Genomic DNA, 20,527 nt, shown 5'->3' with positions numbered 1-20,527 from the left:
GGTTGTTCTCCATGTCAGTCAGATGTGGCCCTTAAGTGGTCTTCAATTGGCCATTCACGGGCCTCAATTAGCAGAAGCTGGAAGTGACCATGGGTGGTCTTGCCGAGAATTTAATTCTGGCTGAGGTGGCAGGGTGATGGGGTTCAGTTACCCACCAGTGAACTAATTCTACGCCTTTTCCACCTCCAAGTTCACCACTAGCAAGAACAGAAGATTCTGACCCAGAAGTGTGAAACCTCCATAAAAATAATAGACAATATTGATCTTGTACTTAGCTTCTCAAAGTTATGTTACAGTTAGTTTTCCATTGTAATCTTTCTATGAGTTGGTATAAAAATTTTCAGAATAAAACAATGCTCAATTTACTTTCAGGGCCCAACAGCATACGTACTGACCTACGAACAGAACCAGTATGTGATCTGGAACTCCACCACTGGACAGTACTATGGACAGTTTGATGCATTCTGTCCATTGCAGAGTGTCAGCTGCTTGGTTAGTGCTGATAATGTAAGTCTCACTTAAACACTCCTTGAAATGATAGTGAAATCAAACAAAGTAATCGAGATTTGAGGCCTACCTCATCTGAATCATGAAAATGATTAAATTAAAATCAGCCTCTGATGATGAAGCTCGGTGTTTACTTTGATGAATTGTTTCCAACGTCGAAATTTCAGATTTTAATCGAAGAAATGTTATGTAAACATTAGATTCTTAACTTGTATTTTTGGAAAGTGTGATTAATCAATTTGTGTTTTATATTGTTGCTATTTTCCTGCATTAATGTAATATACAAAAAAGTTCCATTACATTTTTTTTTCTTGGGCTAAGCTCTGTAGGATTTATTTTCTAGGTTTGGTTCAATATACAGAAATATGAAACTGTCATGCGCATACATTTTGACACCAGCAAATCCAACTTCTGGAAGCCATTTTTTTCACGAAGCTTTCCTTTTCCTGGCTTATCAAGTGTGCAGGTACAGTGGTACAAGCAAAGATTCTGCTTATAAGAAAGCCATAATATGAATAAAACATTTGCAAAAATGTTAGTAATGCTACAAATATTTGTCAGAAAAGTACAGTGGTGTTCTTTATTGCACTGTGAATAATTTGACACACGTGCATGTGGGTGTCAGGTAGGTAGAGACAATCATCAAAAGTTGGAATGTAACCCAGCAACAAATGGCTGACTATTCGAAGAGTTGTTGTGGTATATTTCCGTTGCCTTGGATTAAAACGTAAATAGCTACAAAATGAAGAATCAATGAAGCAAGAGCAAATTCATTCGGTAGAGAAGGTATCATGCAGGCTAATTAATCAACAATGGAAAATATTCAAATAATTTAGATAAATTTCGACAGAGTACAAATAAATATTCTGATAGGAAACACTGTTAACAGATGTTAATGTGGATGCATGTGAGGTAATATGTTTTTGAAAGATAAACAGAAGTGGGAAATATTTGACACTGGATAAGTTAGTGTCTCTGGAGATGGGGTTGTCAAATTAATACTGTATGTACTCATGTAAACATTGAATTTTTTAGAACAGATTTTTAGGCCAAAAGTGATAGGGTCGACTTTTATAAAGATAATGTTTTTTGAGGATTCTTTGTTGGGCCCAACTGAAATCCAGAAAAGAGCATCATAATGGAAGAAAGATTGACTCATACATGAGTATATAGCAGTTCACTGTGCTGAAATGCTGGCAGTCAAATATAAAAGGATCAGCAGCGTTTTCGGCATCATAAATAGAGGATGAAAATAAGCAAAGAACAAAGATTTCCGAAGGAATGTTTGACCACAGTTAGGGGGCAAGGTATAGTTTTGGGTATCACATTAGAAAAAGGATATTACACCATTAGCACACCTATGGAGTTTATACAGTATAGATCAACTAGGATAATGGGAGCAAGGAGAAATTCTGTTTACAAGGATAAACTTGATACACAGGGAAATTTTCACTGGATTGGCAAAAGAGGAGATTTAAGTTTATTTTTATAAACCGTAAATGGCTTTGTAAGAAAGAATAGGAAAAAAGATAATGGTTACACCAGGTATGGAGAGGAACTAAAAATGAAACTGAGATGGTGGGGGCAAGGGGTGATGTTAATTGGAGCTTTTGAGCTTTACCACAGCAAGTAGTTGATTATCATTGCTAACTTCTGAAGAAAAATGTTTCAAAAGATTGAAACAGAGGAAGATACATGGTTATCAAAAGGAGTATGGGAGTGAACTTAGTTTTTTAGGTTGCTTTAACAAAGCACTAGCAGAAACATGGTGGGTTGGACGGTCTCCTTTCCGTGGTGTAAACATTAATGTCTTTACGGTTTCCTTGTATGTTTGGTAAACATCAATGAGGTAAAGCATCTTTGTAGCTAATGCCATAAATTGATTTACTTAGTTGTACCTTTGATAATGCACAGTATTCTCTGTTTAGTATGAGATTCCTTGACACTATGCTCTATATGTTCACGTGTTTTTGCTGCTTTTTTTTTAGCCAGAAGAGCTAGTTTATCGCCGTACTGACAAGGCTGCTGCAGTAGAACTTCAGGACAAGTAATGCTGATTAATTCTCAACTGAAATTTTGATTTATTATCTTTGGTTGTGGGTGCCCTACATTTCATGCCATGAAATGATATCAAAATTAATTGATCCTTTTCTTATTTAAGTGGAAAATTACACTGCAGTGCTCCCCATTATTGTTTGCTGTTGGTAGCTTGTGTTGTCATAGAGTCACACAGCATGGAAACAGATCCTTCAGGCCAACCCGTCCACAGCAACCAGACACCCCAATCTGACATAATCCGACTTGCCAGCATTTGGCCCATATCCCTCTAAACCCTTCCTATTCATATACCCATCCAGATACCTTTTAAATGTTGTAATTCTGCTTACTTCCACCATTTCCTCTGGCAGCTCATTCCATACATGCATCACTTCTCACCTTGAACCTATGCTGTCTAGTTTTGAATTCCCCCACCCTGCAGTTTTACTGACCTACTTTTTAACCTGGTTTCCCAGTTCACATTACCTAGCTTTGCCTTCATACCCTCATAGTCACTCTTATTTAGTTTTAAAATAGCCATAGAATCACAGTTCTCCATTTCAAACTGAAAATGAAATTCCATCATGTTTTGAACACTGTCACCCAGAAACTTCTTGACTGTGAGGTTGTTACTTAACAGTAGCTCATTACACGTTGCCAAGTCTAGGATAGCCTGCTTCCTGGGTGGTTCATGTAGACACTCTATGAATTCATTTTCTGAGCTACCCCTGCCAATCTTATTCGCTCAATCTGTGTGTAAATTAAAGTCACTCAGGATGATTTCTTACATGCTTCATTTATTTCTTCCTGTGTGTTCTGTCCTACAGTGTACGGCTGTAAACTACTCCCATGAGTCACCTCTTAGATTAACTATTTCCTCACTCTACCTAAACTGATTCTGTAACTTGAATTTATAAATTAAGGTAATCTTTCAGCACTTGACTATTACCATCTTTAACAAACAGACTGACCCTACCACCTTTTCCAATATGTGAAATACCTTCCACATTTAGGTCCCTGCCTTGGTCACCTTTCAACCATGATGTCTCTGTAGTGCCTATCAGAAAATACATATGTATGTCCACCTGCGTGAACAATTCATCTACCTTTTGATTAATGCAGGGCCTTAAACTCTTTTTGACCATTTTTACAATTTCTGGTATTATCTTCTGTACTAGTGTTAGATTTGCATGTTCTGTCCCTTTCTGTCACACTCTGGTAATCATGACCCAAATGGACACCATGTTCTTTTTTTATTGTTGTTACCTTTTACTTCACTTTATCACCCCCTCACTTGATCCCTTCTCCACTATCCCAGTTGTACAATTTGCCTGGTCTCAGTACAGTTCAGGTGTAAGTCCTCCCAACAGTATAGCTCCCATGCTAGTGCCAGTGCCCCATGATCTGAAACATGTTTCTCCCATACCAATTTTAAGGCACACATTCATTTCTCTTACCTTATATCACTTTTTTGTGGCTCATGTAATAATCCAGAATTATTAGTTTTGAGGTTCTGCTTTCTAATTTAGCCCCGAGCTGTTCATACTCTCTCAGCAGAACGTTTATCCTTATCCTACCTAAGTCATTAGTACCCATATGGATCACATCATCTGTATCCTTCCCGTCCCACTGTAAAATCCTAGCACTGGGCAGGAAGCACAGCCTTGGCAGAGAACTGTGTCAGTCCTCCTGAATACACTGTCCCCCTGTGATTACTACACTTCTATTCATGCCGTCTGCATTATTAGCTTTCTGTACCAAGAAGTAATAGTCGTTTAACTCATCCACCCTACAGCCCACACTGTCGTGGAAGAAGTTGAGAAATTGGATCAAAATTATCAGACATGTACAACGGCTCATGCTCCTGCCATCCTGCCTTGTGGGTGCCCTCACCTCTCTCACTTATAGACATACCCTGCTGTCCCTGACCGTTGACCAAATCAGGAGACCCTATCCTAAGAAGTGTTACCAGTACCTGGAATGAACTGTCCATGTGCCCACTCCTCCTCTTCGTATCTGTTAGGAAAATGGGTAAGTATGGTCCCTTGCTTGGCATACTGTGTCCACCATGGTATTGTGATATACAAACTGAACTGTTGACAATGGCACTTACTTTAACCAGGATGGATCAAATCATGTAGAGCCTGAGACTAGTGGTCACATTGTCAGCCAGTTGCAGGGTCATCTGTGCCCTGTTTTGAAGTTGCAGGTCTATTTGGAGAAGATGTCTTATTTACATAACCACTTCTTCGGTGAAGCACGGTTGCCAAACACACTGCTTCTGATTGTGGCGGAGGTAGGAGAAGAAACCCTGAAGAACCTACCTGGCAAAGGTCTCAACTGAGAGTCCTCCTCCTCCCCACTGAGCTCCATCTCCCACTAATCGGGCTATGCAATTATGGGCCTCCTGACTGTAGCCAGTCTCAGGCCTTTCAAAAGCAGAAACTTCTTCCAACATTTGGCAACACCTCTTTCTGATATAAACCTCTGTAAAGTCCTACAGCAAAAGACTGCTGCAAGCAGATGGTATAGGTACCTCACCTAGAAATGAATGGTGTTGCATGACTTTAAGTATCACTCGCGGGAATCCTTGTTGACTATATTTCAGAGAGAGTATAAAGTTCCAAAATAGATCAGACATCAAGTTAGAGTCTGTAACTGACTGAGCTCTTAATGTGTCCTTGCTGCACTCTTCCAGTGTTGCAGAACAAAAGAAACCCATTAAACTGTTATCTATTGTACGTAGTCTGTCCTCTCAAAGGATTAAGGCAGTTTAATGGAGAATTTTTTTACATGACATTATCCTTTGTGTCATCCCATGCAGGATTGAAAAGATCTTGAAAGAGAAGATTATGGAATGGAGACCAAGATATCCAACTCGATGGAACAGATACTGTACCTCTACCCTTCGTCAATTCCTGCCTAAACTGGAGCTCAGCCGCGGTGGGGAGGTCGGAGATGACCATAGCGCAGAACTGCAGAATCTGCTTGGAGACTACAGGGTAATGACCAATTCCAAACTCAACAACAGTGCAGAAAGTTGGAATAGGGATCAAACTTTGCTATGCTAGAATTTTACTGATTTGTGCAGTTATTTAAAACCCAAACACAATACATTTTCATAAGACTGAATTTCTACTTTTCATCCAATTATTATTTATTCTAATTTATTTGCGAGTGCAGCGGTGATCTCCCACAACTCTGCTCATTATTTCTCTGCACTTCAGATCTGTACTTTCCTCTTTGTTATTTCTAAGCCTCCCGCCGATTTTCACCTCAATGAGAAGTGAGCAACATGGCTGGGGTGTAGAATACACGAGGTGACTGCTTGTCTCCTTCGTCATTTGTGCTTAACAGATACACAGTTTCTATTCCTGAAGTAACTTAGACCCATTGTCCCTCGCGATTCACGCTCTATGATTTTTTTTGCCATAACCACCTAAAATTTACTGACTCAACTGTCTGGCATCACCCACAGCCCTGACCATTGGACCGGAAACTGCAGTGATTCACAACAAGGAGCACAGTCCTGCAAATCAGACATTTTAGTATGTTTATACATTCAATTGATTCTTCACTATCTCCTACACAAGGGTAGTTAAAGACAGGGAACATCCACATCCTGTGAAGCAATGAATAAATTGAAGCAGATTTTTCACAATGCTTAGAACACGAGGAATAGGACTAGGTATAAATCACGGGGCCCTTGAGCCTGCTCCAACATTAATTACAATCAAAGTTGATCTAACTCACTCCACATTCAAACTCTATCCCCTTATCTTTTGATTCCCTGAGAGATAGAAATTCTGTCCATCCCAGCCTTGAATATATCGATTGGAGCATCCACAGTGCTCTGTGGGGAAAGAATTTCAAAGATTCACCACCATCTGCGTGAAGAAATTTCTCTTCATCTCAGCCTTAAATGATTGATCATTATTCAGAGTGTGTTCTCGTGTTCTTGTTTACAGCAGCCAGAGGAAACAACTTCCGTATCATTTTCCATTTTGAAGCAGGGTTTCTGGACCCAAAACATTAATTCTGCTTTCTCTCGGTAGTTGCTGCCAGACGTGCAGACTTTTCCAAGAAATCCTGTGTTTGATTCTGATTTCTAACGTCCACAGGTCTTTGGTATTTTTTTGTTCCATGCCTTTGCTGTCAAACCAATTCAGAATCACCTTTTTTGCAATTGGAGCAGCACAGTGACTCAGTGGTTAGCAGTGCTGCCTCACAGTACCAGGAACCCAGGTTTGATTCCACCCTCGGGTGACTGTGTGGAGTTTGCACATTCTCCCCGTGTCTGCTTAGGTTTCCTCCGGATGCTCCAGTTTCCTCCCACAGTCCAAACATGTGCAGGTTAGGTGGATTGGCCATGCTATATTGCCCGTGGTGTCCAGGGATGTGTCGGCTCAGTGGGTTATAAGGGGATGGGACTGGGTGGGATGCTCTGAGGGTCGGTGTGGACTTGTTGGGCCGAAGGGTCTGTTTCCGCACTGTAGGGATTCTATGATCAATGATCAATTTGGTCTTTTCTAACAGCACAGTCTCCCAGTGTATGAAATTACCATAAACGTCTGAAATAGAACAGGAGCTGTGAATTTCATGATGCTGACTCACTTGCTTTATTTTGAAGTCTTTAAACAAAATGGTAATCTCAATGCGTATCATTTTATTTATCCCATTTGTTATTTCATTATTTCACTTCATGGGTCTCTCAAAGCTTGCCTCAGTCTGTGATCATGTAACCACTACAGTCATTTTAGTCCCATGTTTCTTCTTTTTTAAAGAAACATTCTAGTCCATGGAAGGTCTCGGGTAAAACAATCAGATGAGAATGTTAAAATTCCATGATCCACATGATCCACTATTATAAACTCTCAGATAAATGTATTACATTTTTCTTCCGTAGAACAATGTTGACTTTGTCTGATCACAGCTTGATTTTCTAACTACATTGGGAAGATTGTTAAAACTTCATTAATAATAGATTGTGGCATTTTCTTGATGTCTTTCAGGCTAACTGGCGCATAGTTCTCTGTTTTCTCTCCCTCCTTTTTGAATATCAGAATTATATTTGTTAACCACCAATTTACTCAGGTCGTTCCAGAACCCAGTTAATTTTGGAAAATTGTAACCAATGCATCTAGTCTCTCTGCAGCTGCCTCTTTTAGAACGTTAGGATTGTGAGCCTAGGGATTCCTTGGCTGTTAGTCCCATAAATTCCTTCAGGACATTTCTCTGCTGATATTAAGTATGAAATCCTAATCTATTTTGGAAAATATGAAATAAAATGTTGAAATGTTATCAAAAAGCCTTGTTCATATTGGAAATTTGCTATATGGTCCCTACTGATTTAATGTACATGTGCATTATCTCATTATGGAGGATAACTTGAATGAATTGACCAATGTTATTTAAATAACCTTTGCTCTGGTCTTAACATTAAATAGCTCCACACCTCAATTCAATGAAAAAAGTCTCCTTTTTACCTCCTCTTACATTATTAGACAGACAACATTAAAAATTCACAAACAGAAAATCTTGAAGAAATTCAGATTTGGCAGCATTTGTGGAGGGAGAAACAGAGTTAATGTTTTAAGTTTGAAATGACTGTTCTTCAGACCTGCTTCAGAATTTGGCTTTTGAACTATTAAGAATTCACCATTTAGTTTAGGTTGTTTTAAAATAGATGCTTAAGTATTAGAGCGGCCTTGCCTCATTTATTTGATGTCCTGTTTATTGAATGCTCTTTTAGGTCGAGGCTGTTGTTGCTCAAAGAAAAAAGTTGACCTTCATTCACCTTATATCACATTTTTCTCTGCAGATTTCTGGGTTTCCTATTAATATGGCTTTCTCTGAATTGAGTCCCATTATTGAAGCTGTACATAGCACTGGCGTCCATAACACAGTGATTCCTCAGGTGGAGTTCGCTTTGGCTGTGTATGTTCACCCGTATCCTAACAACATTTTGTCTGTTTGGATTTATGTGGCATCTTTGGTGCGCAGCAGATAGCAAAAACAAATTTGTATTCCTTACCATTCTTGATTTCAGCAGAAAAACAATCATTGTTTATATCCTGTGTACTTGAGAGGATGTTGTGTCTCTTTTGCACTAAATATCGAATCCATCAGTAGTTTAATTTGTTTTCAACGTAACACAGATTAAAGCTAATGCCAAGTGAAAATAATTTAAGACCAACTTTTTTTAAGCTTTGATTTTAAAAAAAATCCTATCAATATCCTTTATTAAAAGGAACTATTTGTGACATTGTGGTAGCAGGTGATGCCTGAAACAAGTTAACTTAAGTTCCTTTCAAAGTTATTGGCTTCTTTTATTCTCCAAAAGAGAAATATGCCACATTAACAAGAATGGTTCCTCATAACAGTAGTAAAATAACAAAGTAACGCAGTGAGATACAACAACATACATACATAAAGCTCAAAATTATCACAAAACTAATATACATAGACCTATTACAATAATTAAGTTACAAAACTAAACTTTTTTCAAACGTAGCTGCTTCTCTTACAAAACGCTTTTTACTTCAACCTACTTTCATATTTGTTTGCTTGAATTTGCATTAGCCTGGGCCATAAAAGAAGCTTTAAAAAATAAACCTATGACTCTACTTTTGACCTGGGCCATATAGCTGTTCTTCCTCACAGAAAGTGTTTTACATCTAACTGTAATTAAGCAATATAATTTAATTCCTCATTTGCTTAGCTAGGCCATAATTATAAAAAATAAGTTAATCCTACAGTGTTTTATGCTATTTCATTCTATTCACATTCTGTTATTTTAGTGAAAATCATGTGGAAACTCTAAGGTCCATGTTTAATCAATTTATTTATCCCAGTAAATACTATTTTAATATATTAGGTGTGATTGTAGTTTTTAAGACAAGATTTTTCAGTCAAGAACAATAATTGAAAAATGATTTTATTTGTATGCTGAGAACCACAGAAGTGACATTTTACATATGCGATAATATTTTACAATTGTATGAAAATATTTGTTATTCAAATAACTTATATTATAAGAATGATGGAATTGGTGACAGTCCATTCTTCCAGGGATCATGTAAGACATACGGGACACAACTGTTCCTAAAAATGAGTTTAATTTTACAAGTATTTATTTACATTGAATTGCAACAAAGAATATATAACATTTTTAATAGTGGAAAATATCAGCAGAGATTGTGATATGAATTACAACTCATAAACATGTATCCAGTCCATGTTTATATTCTGTATGAGTAGTGGCCATACATGTGTCTAGTCTGTTCCTTGCTTAAAGAAAATAAAAGTTGAAACTTTTTGTCATCCACTCATCAGAACTAGAATGGAAGAAACAGACATGGAAAAATGTCAAGCCATTTTATACAGATTATATATTTTATATAATTTTCAAACTCTTTCTTTCAGGTCTATTTCTTGGATCCTAGATCTGATGAGTGCACGATGAAAAGCTTCAATGTCTAGTCTCCTTTTAGGAATGTTTAAATTCTGTGCTACTAAGCATTTATCTACTGTATTCCCATATCAGTTTTAGTCTCTTCCTTTCAATCTAACCAATTCTTAAATATTGAAATTGACTCTGTTTTAGTCATTAACTCTGGTAATACAGTTCATAGTCTTACACCATTTATATATAAATCAAAATCAACTGCTATTGGCCCCTAAATCACTTGCATTATATTTAGTTGGCTTTGTTCTACTTGTGCTAAATCTCTAGAACTAGTGTTTCTGTATATCTATTACCATCTCACCTCTAATTTTAAATGCCTCTATCAAATCATCCCAATATCTCTTGTTGAATGAAAATATCTTAAATTTGTTTAAGTCTTAATATTATCGTTTCTTCAAAGCATCTAACTTGCGTTGTATGCTTCCCATGGTGTGCAGCCAAATATGGCACACACTGCTCCAACAATATAATAAGTAAAATTTTGTCTATAGTCAATTTACATTTTACATCTCTTGCATAAAACACGGTATGCCATTTTTGTAAGCCCTAATCCATTTGTGATTCTATTCTGAGGATTTGTGAATGTCTTATATCATGACTTTATACTTAAGAATTTTGTACATTTTTTATCCATATTTGTATTTTTATAGACAAATCTACTTGCCGGATATTGAAATATTAAATTATGCATTGTTAAATTTATGGATATGTAACTTTTTTTAAAAATAGAATCCCATTGCAGCTTACATTCTCACCTTCATTTTATGCTATATCAACGGACTGTGCACAAGGGCATATCAGAAGCGACACCAGGTACTACTAAAAATGAAGTGTCAGCTTCATGAAGCTACAATACAGGACTGACTGGCAAGCAGCATAAGCAGCATGCCATAAACGGAGCTAAGTAATTCCACAACCAATGGATCGGATCTAAGCTCCAGTTATGAATGCTAGTGGACAATTTAACAACTCACTGGAGGAGGGGGCTCCACAAATATCCCCATTTCTAGTGGCCTCTCCCAGTGGTCCCCTGCATCACAGATGCCAGTCTTCAGCCAATTTGATTCATTCTATGTGATATCAATGAACATTTGGAGGCATTGGTTACTGCCAAAACTATGGATCCTGACAATATTCCATCAATATACTGAAGTCTTATGCTGCAGAACTTGCCACACCCCTAGCCAAACTCTCCCAGAACAGCTACTGCACTAGCTTTTAGCCGACAGTACAGAAAATTGTCCCGTTACGTCCTATCCACAAAAAGCAGGACAAGACCAATGGAGCTACATTCTGCCCCACTGACTACTCTTGATCATCAGTAACGTGATGGAAGGCATCATCAATAGTGTTATCAAACAGGACCCGGTCAGCAATAACCTGCTCAGTGATGCCCATTTTGGGTTCTCCCAGGGCCACTCAGCTCATGATCTCATTGGAGCCTTGGTTCAAACATGGAAAACTCTCTGCTGGTTAGATTCATACCTGGCACAAAGGAAGATGGTTGTTTAAATAACTCTATGGAGGCTGGTATCCAGTCGCCAATTCACCCTTTATTTACACACGAATGGTCTTTGACTTTTGTACTGCCCCATACAGAATTGGACACCGGATTGTCATTCATTATCCCTGACACTGAACCTTTTTAGGGCTCCCTGATTGGGGCTGTTAATCTGGTCCAATCAGGGAACTCATATCCTACGAGGTCAGGCTAGCTGACCTTGTAACAATCACACAGTTATGGTTGTTGGCAGTTAGTAATTTCAGCTCCACAACATCTCAGCTGGCGTCTTCGCTCAAACCATTTTCAGGTGCTACGTTTATAACTTCCCCTCCATCATAAAGTCAGAAGCCAGGATGTTTCCTGATGATTGCACAATGGTCAGCACTATTTATGATTTTTCCAATACTGAAGCATTCTATGTTCAAATGCAGCAAGACCTGGATAATATCCAGGTTTAAGCTGGCAAGTGGTAATGTAACATTCATGCCATGCAATGACCACCTCCAGTAAAAGAAAATCCAGCTATTGCTCCTTGACATTCAGTGGTGATTCCACCCCAATGTCAACATCCTGGCAGTTACCATTAACCAGAAACTGAACTGAACTGGTCATATAAATGCTGCAGCAACTAGAACAGCTCAGAGGCTGGGAATATTGCAGTGACTAATGCAACTCCTGACTCTCCAAAGCCTGTCCGCCATCTGAAAAGCACAAGTCAGGAGTGTGATGGAATGCTCCCCGCTGGACTGGATGAGTGCAGAAACTCAAAGCTTGACACCATCCAGAGAAAAGCAGCCCATTTGATTAGTACCATAGCATCCACTCTCTCTACCACTGAAGCTCAGTGGCAGCAATGAGTACTATCTACAAGTTGCACTGCAGAAAAAACACTAAAGCTCCTTACACTGCACCTTCCAAACTCATGACCGTGATAATTCAGAAGGACAAAGGCAGGAAATAAATGGGAACACCACCACCTGCAAATTCCCCTCCAAGCTACTGTCAATGCTGAATCAGAGATATATCACCACTCCTTCAGTGTCGCTGGGCTATAAACTTGAAACTCTCATTAAAGCATTGAAGGCAGTTCATTACCCTTTTCTCAAGGGCAACAAGGGATGGATAATAAAAGCTGGCCCAGCCAATGATGCCCACTTCCCATGGGTGAATATTTTTAAAACCTATATTTATACTGAAAGATTTTAAATATAGGTAACTGTTTACTGCAAGTATTTATTTTGGATAAAATACTTGTTCTGGTATTTTGAATTTTGTTATGTAAACCTTGAAGAAATTTCCACAAGTTTATTAAAATTATGATTATATCGTACAAAGGTGATGAATATTGAATTGTCATTCTTTGTTACATTAGATAGTTTTCAACACGATAATGGAATTGGCCAAACCAAAGATGAGAGTTGGCTGGGGTTTCCATTCCTGATTGCTCCATATGGATCAAGGAATGACCTGAAACCATCAAGTATTAGTATTGCTATGTAATGTAGTCAGTTTCACAAATCTACAAAACCTGGGATTGCGGTTAGTGAACAAAAGGGATCTGTCAGGGGAGTCAAGAAATTACAGCAGGATGTAAACCAGGGCTTCCAAAACTGGTAGGTTTGAGAATGAGCCATTGTAGTCATAAATTCTGAAGCAGGAATGATGACTGTGCAGCAAAAACTTAGGTTAAAAAGTCTTGGGGTTCAGCTACGAGGGCCCTTTAAGTGTGTACTTTTTCTGTCTGTGGACATGTCCTAATCCAAAGAGCCCTGAGGCCCAAATAGCAAAATGTAGGTGCCATAATTTTTTTCGTGCGTGTCATCATTGTTTGAATTGCCAATCTAACCCTAACCCTCTCGCCAACTCTTTCCAATCCCCCACCCACTCACAGCTCCTTCTCCTCTTCCTCCGTTTCCAAGTTTTCACTTTGGAATCTCACCAAGAGTGATGCATTAAAATGGACTCTTGGAAGCAAGTTTGAATGCACTAACAGAGATCATATTTGCAGATGGAATCGAACAGATCTAAATACTTGGACGTACATTGGAAGAAAATAAAACTAGAAGAAGAAAGAGCTGAAGAAAGTTCTCTACACAATCATGTGCTAAAATTGCTGAGCATTTGCCAAACAGTAGAATTTAACACCAGCAAGAGAGGCAATGGTGTAATGGTAATGTCATTGAATTTGAAATTCAGGTCCCTAGGCCAATGTTCCTGGGACATGGGTTCAGATCCCACCATAGTAAAACGTGAATTCATTTTTATTTTACAAAGTCTAGAATTGAAATGGCTTAATAGTGACCATGCAGCCATTGTTGTAAAAACCCATCGGATCACTTTAGGGAAGGAAAGCTGCTATCCTTACTTGGTCTGACTTACATGTGACTCTCAACAGAAAGTTTCCAAGTCAGTGGTATGTGATTTGGAGGGGCATTTGGAGGTGTTTCCATGCCTCTGATGCCCTTGTCTGCTGTATGGTAGAGATTGTATCTTTTGACCATGATGTCAAAAGAAACTAGGTGAGTTGTTGCAGTACAACTCGTAGATGGTAAGTTCTGCAGTCAGTTTGTGTTTGTGCTGGAAGGAGTGAATGTATGTGACGTTGTTGGATACACATCATTTAAATGAGATGTTTTGTCCGAGATGATGTTGTGCTACTTGAGTGTTGGAACTGCATTCATTCAGGCAAGTGGGGAGCATTCCAGTACATGCTTAACTTGTATCTTGTACATGATGGACAGACTTTGGAGAGCCAGGAGGTAACTTTGTATAGAATTTTCAGGCTCTGACCTGCTCTTGTAAATATTTGTGGTTTGTCCAATTAAATTTCAGGACAGTTGGATGTTGGTGGTGGCAAACTAAACTTAATTCTTACATATGGTAATTACTTGTCATCTGTGAGCAACAAATGCTATTTACCACTGATCAGCCCAGATCTGAATGTTGCCCAGACCTTGTAGCATAGGGAGACACATGATGTAAATCTTTCTCCCTGCAGGTGGCAGGAAGGGCAAATAATTGGGTGTGTCCATCTGAGGGAAGCACTCACTACCTTACTGCCACCTCAGCAATCAAGTTCTAGGGCAACATTCACAACCCACCACTGTCCAGATCCCCTAATCTCCTGGCCAGTGAGAGAAGCGGCTCTCCTGTTCTCCCTGCTGGGATGGGGACTCTTCCCTTTACCACAGTTTGGGGCAGGAATGGTGGGGCAGGCAGATTGCTTCTGACCTTGCATTTGCACTGACTCCCGTTCCACGCGACCCACTCCATGATTCCCAACCCTCCCCAGGCCTCCAGTGATGTTCTCCACTTCCATTCAGGACTGCTGCCCGATGACAATTTGCTAGTGTTTTAACCTTTGCTTTTGCAACGATGTGCTGGACTTGTCCATCTTTGAGGATGTGTCCATCTTTGAGGATGTGGAAGTTAATGGAGCAGACCTCCTCCCTTTGATTGATTCAGTATCCCACCATCATTCACAATGGGATGTGGTAGATTTGTAGCAATGTGAACTGATCCAGTTTTGAGATCACCTAGCTCTGTTCATAGAGCACGCTCCCTCTGTTCTTATTGCTTCACTGGCGTGACATTCATTTTTTAGATATGCTTGATGCTACTCCTGGCGAGCTCTTCTTCACACCTCAGTGAGCTGGGGTTGGTTTCTCGGCTTGATTGGAATGGTAGAGTAAGTACATATATGTACTGGGTCATGAGATTAGAGGTTGTACTTCAGATAATGGCCCAAAGCAGTCCATGGTCCACAATTTTGAACTACTAAATCAGTTCTGAATCGATAGTATTTTGCATGATGCTATTGGCTAATAACATGACTGAGCCTAGCATGTCCTTAGTGTGAAAGTGGGACTTTCTCCTTTGAGGAAAGATCATCAACCTGAAACTTTGTCCTAGATTTTCATAGAATCTTGGGGACTCTGCAGTTTATCGAAAATGATGCACGCTACCCAGATCTGAAGTCCTCACTTTCAAACTGCCATGTTATTATAAGCCACTGGCTCTCTAAGGGCATGGTTGGAAAGGAGGTGAGACATTGTTCACCTGAGTTTTTACAAATCCTGAGGAACATTTAAAATTACATCTGAGTTAAGATAAAAATGAGTTAAATTAGAAGAGATTTACATCGGTGCCATGTGCTACTTGCAACTTTATGACAAATTTGGAAACTGATTGGAAGGTGTTTGGAAACGTGGGCTATATGTTTGGAGAACATAGAAAATATAAAGATATGCTACAGAATGCCCACCAGTATGATAATGGGTTTTGTGGCTACCATGACTCATTTATACTCGGAAATTCACAGCTACTTCAACTATTTCAGACCCAAACATGGATCTCTGGTTCTTTCTGGAGAACAAGAGGTACCCCTTAGGGTGCCATGGTGGCTCAGTGGTTAGCAGTGCTGCCTCACAGTGCCGGGGACGCGGGTTCGATTCCACCCTCAAGGTGACTATCTGTGTGGAGTTTGCACATTCTCCCTGTGTCTGTGTGGGTTTCCTCCAGATGATCCGGTTTCCTCCACAGTCCAAAGATGTGCAGGGTAAATAGATTGGCCATCCTAAATTGCCCATAGTGTCCAGGGGTATGTAGGTTAGGTGGATTAGCCTTAGGAAATGAAAGGTTGTGGGGGAGGGGTAGGGGATGGGTCTGGGTGGGATGCTCTTTGGAGGGGTGGTGTGGACTTGTTGGGCCAATTGAGCTGTTTTCACACTGTAGGTATACTATGATTCTATGAAGATGGCTGATGACCTCCTTTTCGGGGCTGCAGATGCCTGAAAAGCAATACAATAGCAGACATGTGCAAACCCAAAACACTTCAAATTACACTTCAGATGACCTGACCACTTGAAGATTGATATTCCCCTGTAAGGGTCTCCAGCACCTACAAACAGAGGGGTTGGTGTGTAACGCAGCAGTAGATGGTGAGGAAATGCTGCAGAGGAGGTCGGCATCCTAAGGTACTGAAAGTGGTGCGGGGAAGAAGGGTTGTAATGGGAGACCACCTGAGGGCCAGACCCATATACCAATGCTGGCTCATACAAGAGGGGACAATAGCCAAATCTCTCTCTAGAGAGAAAATGCTCCTAAGTGCACGTAGGAAGGGTAACCAAGTCTGTTAGCTAGTTCCCAGTGAGCAGCTTCCACATAGTTTCCTTTTTAATGGAAGCCGCACATGTTCAGGGAAATGTTCGCTTTCAACAAGGTTGAAAACCACTAGGACATACTGAAAGTCTGTGTCATCAGCAGGCCTGAAACCATGGCCGCTATTAACCTTGACCTCAAGATAATCCATAGACACACCTTAAGAAACACTTCATACCTTGGACTGTAGGTATTTATGTTAAAGGCTGTCAACACTGTCAAAGAAAGCGCCATATTGCATCTAGCCAAGCTACGCTCACCATGCCAAGAGTGCCAGCTGGAAAAATGACTTAAGATGCATGTCCTTCTGATGGGATTGTATGTGCCAAAGGTACTGCAGCGACTGAGTAAGGTGATGTTATACTTGTGTTCACCACACCTTCTACTATCTTCCACATTGTCCATTTGGTTCCAGCATCCATCATCAGTGGAACATAACATCTGGCAGTGCTGCCAACCATCTTGGTTTCCTGTGAACCCGCAGCCTTTACCACCTAGGAGTCATTAGCTTCACTTGTAGGGGAGGTATCAGATAAACATGTTACCCTGGAGTACACATGGCATTCTGAAATGTGGGACATAAACTGGAGTCACCTTCACTACCGGTAGCCTCCTCTAAGACACGACAATAAAAACATCATCCGTATAGTTTCCGGCTTTGGTCTCTCCAACAACCTCTGTCTGCTCACATGTAGAAATATTCTCTTGCTCAGCAATGCCTGACATTAAGGGATGGGGCTGCATTAAAGCAAGAGGCCTGAAACTTCTTTGTTTGATACATCCGTGGTATGTTGCACTCCTGAGCATGCTGTACCCTGCTGGCTTCCTGTTGCTGAGTAACAAATTTATTCTGCTATGGAAGTGTGTGACTCTCTGTGCTGTCCTGTTCTTTGTTCTTGAGAGTCCTAGGCAAGACTCGGTTGCATGAGAGATGGGTGGAAGGGCAGAGGTTCTGCATGTGGGGCCTAGCAATCATCTCCCTGAGGCATTCTGCTCATCAGATTGAATGCAATGTGTTATGAGCTGCCATTGCCAAGATGCTACCATCTCCACAGCAGAGTCTTGTGAAGCTTTACTAGTTTACCCCTTCATTACAAGGTAAGCTTTACATTTTCCTATGAAAGGGTCTTGATGGGCCATGTCTTCTATTGTCAGCAACCAGTTGGACAACTATTTCAGTTACTCCCCTGACTCTGTTCGAGTTGCTGACCTGGACGTCTCTTCCCGATAGCTCTTTAGTTATCAACTTCCTAAATCACAGAAGAATGTTCCACAGGCTTGCCTTTACTTGGTATCTAATGTCATTTAACCAACTCATATTCTCCATTAAAATACTTTACATGTCAGTATGACTTCTTTTGTTTGTGTATGTGTATGTGCTTTCTGAGCTGTCCCTTTCCACTCTTTGTTTCTTTTAAAATTTTCATTTCTTCCAGTTCTAGCAAGAGGAGGAAATCAATTGGTGCGAGATGTGAGTGCAAAATGCAACTGGAATGCCACATGAAAAAACTAAGGGCCACTGGGATCCAGCAGAATTCTGTATTGGGACCTATTTGAATTACACCAGTGAGTTGCAGAGGCTAGGACACTTAACTTCAACCTATAAAACATCCAATGGAGCTTCAGGGTGGCATATAGGGCACAATGTGGTACTGAGCCATGTGGACAGGTGGTTGAAAGCATAGCTAAAGAGGTGAGTTTGAAGAAATGTTTTCTAGAAAGTAAGGGAAAAGTTTAGGAACTGCATTCTAGAATATTGGATCTTGGCTTTTGAGGGCATGACCACCCATGCTGCTGCAATTAAAAAAAATGGATGTTCTGGGGGCCAATTATCTGAGTGTTGATATCCAAGAGGGTTGTGAGGCTGGTGAAGATCCCAGAGATAGAGAGGGACAAGATTTAAAAACAAAAATGAGAATTTTAAAACTAAAGCATCTCCCAACCAGTAACCAACGTGAATCAGTGAGCTTGTAGATGATTGAATGGGACTGGTACAAGCAATACAGTTTTGGATGACCTCAAACCTACAGTTAACCAAGGAAAGAATGAGGGGGTGAGTAGCTGATGAGCTGAGGCAGGGTTGGATCAAACATTATGAATAAAGAAATAGGCAAGTTTAGTGACTGCACACATATAAATGTAAAGAGTCTAATCTAAGATTGAGGTTGTGGACAATGTGTTTTAAGCTCTCAAAGTTGCTGGGGAAAGGTGGAGATAATAGCAAGAGAATGGTGTTTCGAGTGGGGACTGAAGAAATCAGATTCATTCTTGCTAATAATTAATTGGAAGAATTTTCTGCTTATCCAGTACTGGATGTCAAACAACAAATCCGATAATTTAACAACAGTGGAGTGATGATAGTGAGTTGGAATTATGAGCAGTCAGTTTGCAGTGAAAGCTATTGCTATGCCTCCAGCTGATGAGGACAAGGGACAGCATTTAGACAAGAAATACGGAATGGATTCTTGCTGGCACTAGAAGGAGCAGGAAGAGAAGTTAACTTTGGCTATAATTTAGTAGCTCAGAATGGGAAGAGCTGAGTTTGTCTCACCTAGCTGGATGGTATTGGAGGTTTGTTGGAGGAGGAAGATATGATTAATAACGACAAAGATTACAGACAGATCAGGAAGAGTGAGGAGGATTAGTTCACCATTGTCACAGACACACAGGGTGGTGTCGGTGACTATAGCATGACCCATTTCAATATTTTGGCAGGCCAGGCATCAGATGGAGAAATTTAAACATGGAGTTCCAGCTAACAAGAGGATCTAGAAGGGGAATAAAAACTGAAGATGCTGGACAAACTTAGCAGTGGAGTTCTAAAGAAGAACCAAATTGAACTGAGAATTTTAACTGTTTCTCTCTCCATAGATGCTGCCAGAGCTGCTGAGATTCTGTAGCATTTTCTGTTTTTATTTCAGATTACCCACATTGGCAGTGTTGTGCTTTTGCTTTGAACTTAAAGGGGAATTGGTAGATCAACAGTTTTATAGGAGTAGAACTGAGGATCAGGAGGTGTGTCTCTTAGGTAAGCTGAGTTCAAAGAAATCATGACGGGAAATGTGAGGAAAAACTAGAGAATGACATTATGTTCAGTGCTAGGATAGGAGGGGACTTTGGCAGATACAGTTCATCAGGTAGATAGAATCTTGCTGAGAAAGAAGTCCATGAGTTTTGTAGAGATGACCTGTACCTGGCTATGTAAGGTGACTTGTACCTGAACACACTAAGTGGCCCATGCCTGCTTACAAGATGACAGACAGAAACTATGCAAAACTAAGCAGCCTGCTCACACAGTGAAATGCAATGGTACCTTTAAACAGAACTGCTAAAAGGTCAGTGAAGGAACCCTGTACGTTCCCTCCGAGACCGTTCTGATAAAAGGAAGCCTTAGGACAGATAAATGACCAATTCTATTGTTATTAATGAAAAGATGATTGTCCCAGTAAATGTATAATGTCAGGTGCTAGATTAGTCCTCAAGCAGCTGCAAGGATAACAGCTAAAGTTATTTCGTAGTAAATAGTTGCCTCGTTGAAGCTACCCGCAATATTAAATAGTTTCTAGTTAAAAATGCTGTAATCACAGAAGTTGGTTTCCATACATAACCAGAATATAATACAAACCTTAAAAAAAATTTAAGCTCAGATGTAAAGATTAACTAGCCTTAGGAGACATCTCTTATGCCCTGAACAAGTTGATTGATTGCAACCCATAAATTACAAAATGCTGACAGTAGAAGAAGTTAACCTTCTAGCAATTAGTTAAACTAACTGACTTTTTATTTTTACGTTATGTAACTGGGACAGTGGAAAAATAAAAGGAGTAACTGAATGTGATAAAAGACTGCAC

General features: G+C 39.9%; 1 protein-coding gene across 3 annotated transcripts in view; it reads left to right on the top strand.

Annotated features, from left to right (window-relative positions):
- Positions 1-10,710, top strand: part of cc2d2a (coiled-coil and C2 domain containing 2A) — a 187,689-nt gene extending 176,979 nt beyond the window's left edge. For 2 of the 3 annotated variants that reach the window (XM_048599381.1, XM_020517151.2), the window contains 5 exons: positions 373-507; positions 851-973; positions 2,496-2,554; positions 5,369-5,546; positions 8,366-10,710. In XM_048599381.1, the coding sequence (XP_048455338.1) occupies positions 373-507; positions 851-973; positions 2,496-2,554; positions 5,369-5,546; positions 8,366-8,554 (684 nt within the window). In that variant the 3' untranslated portion in view covers positions 8,555-10,710. Of the gene's footprint in view, positions 1-372; positions 508-850; positions 974-2,495; positions 2,555-4,339; positions 4,576-5,368; positions 5,547-8,365 lie in introns of those variants that run through there. The other variant, XR_007262507.1, reaches the window with a different exon arrangement.
- The last annotated feature ends 9,817 nt before the right edge of the window (positions 10,711-20,527 follow it).

Source organism: Rhincodon typus, chromosome 1 (assembly GCF_021869965.1).
Source record: "Rhincodon typus isolate 14 chromosome 1, sRhiTyp1.1, whole genome shotgun sequence".
NCBI lineage: Eukaryota > Metazoa > Chordata > Chondrichthyes > Orectolobiformes > Rhincodontidae > Rhincodon > Rhincodon typus.
Note: the sequence above shows the minus strand (reverse complement) of the source record. Positions and strands in the feature narration are given on the sequence as shown.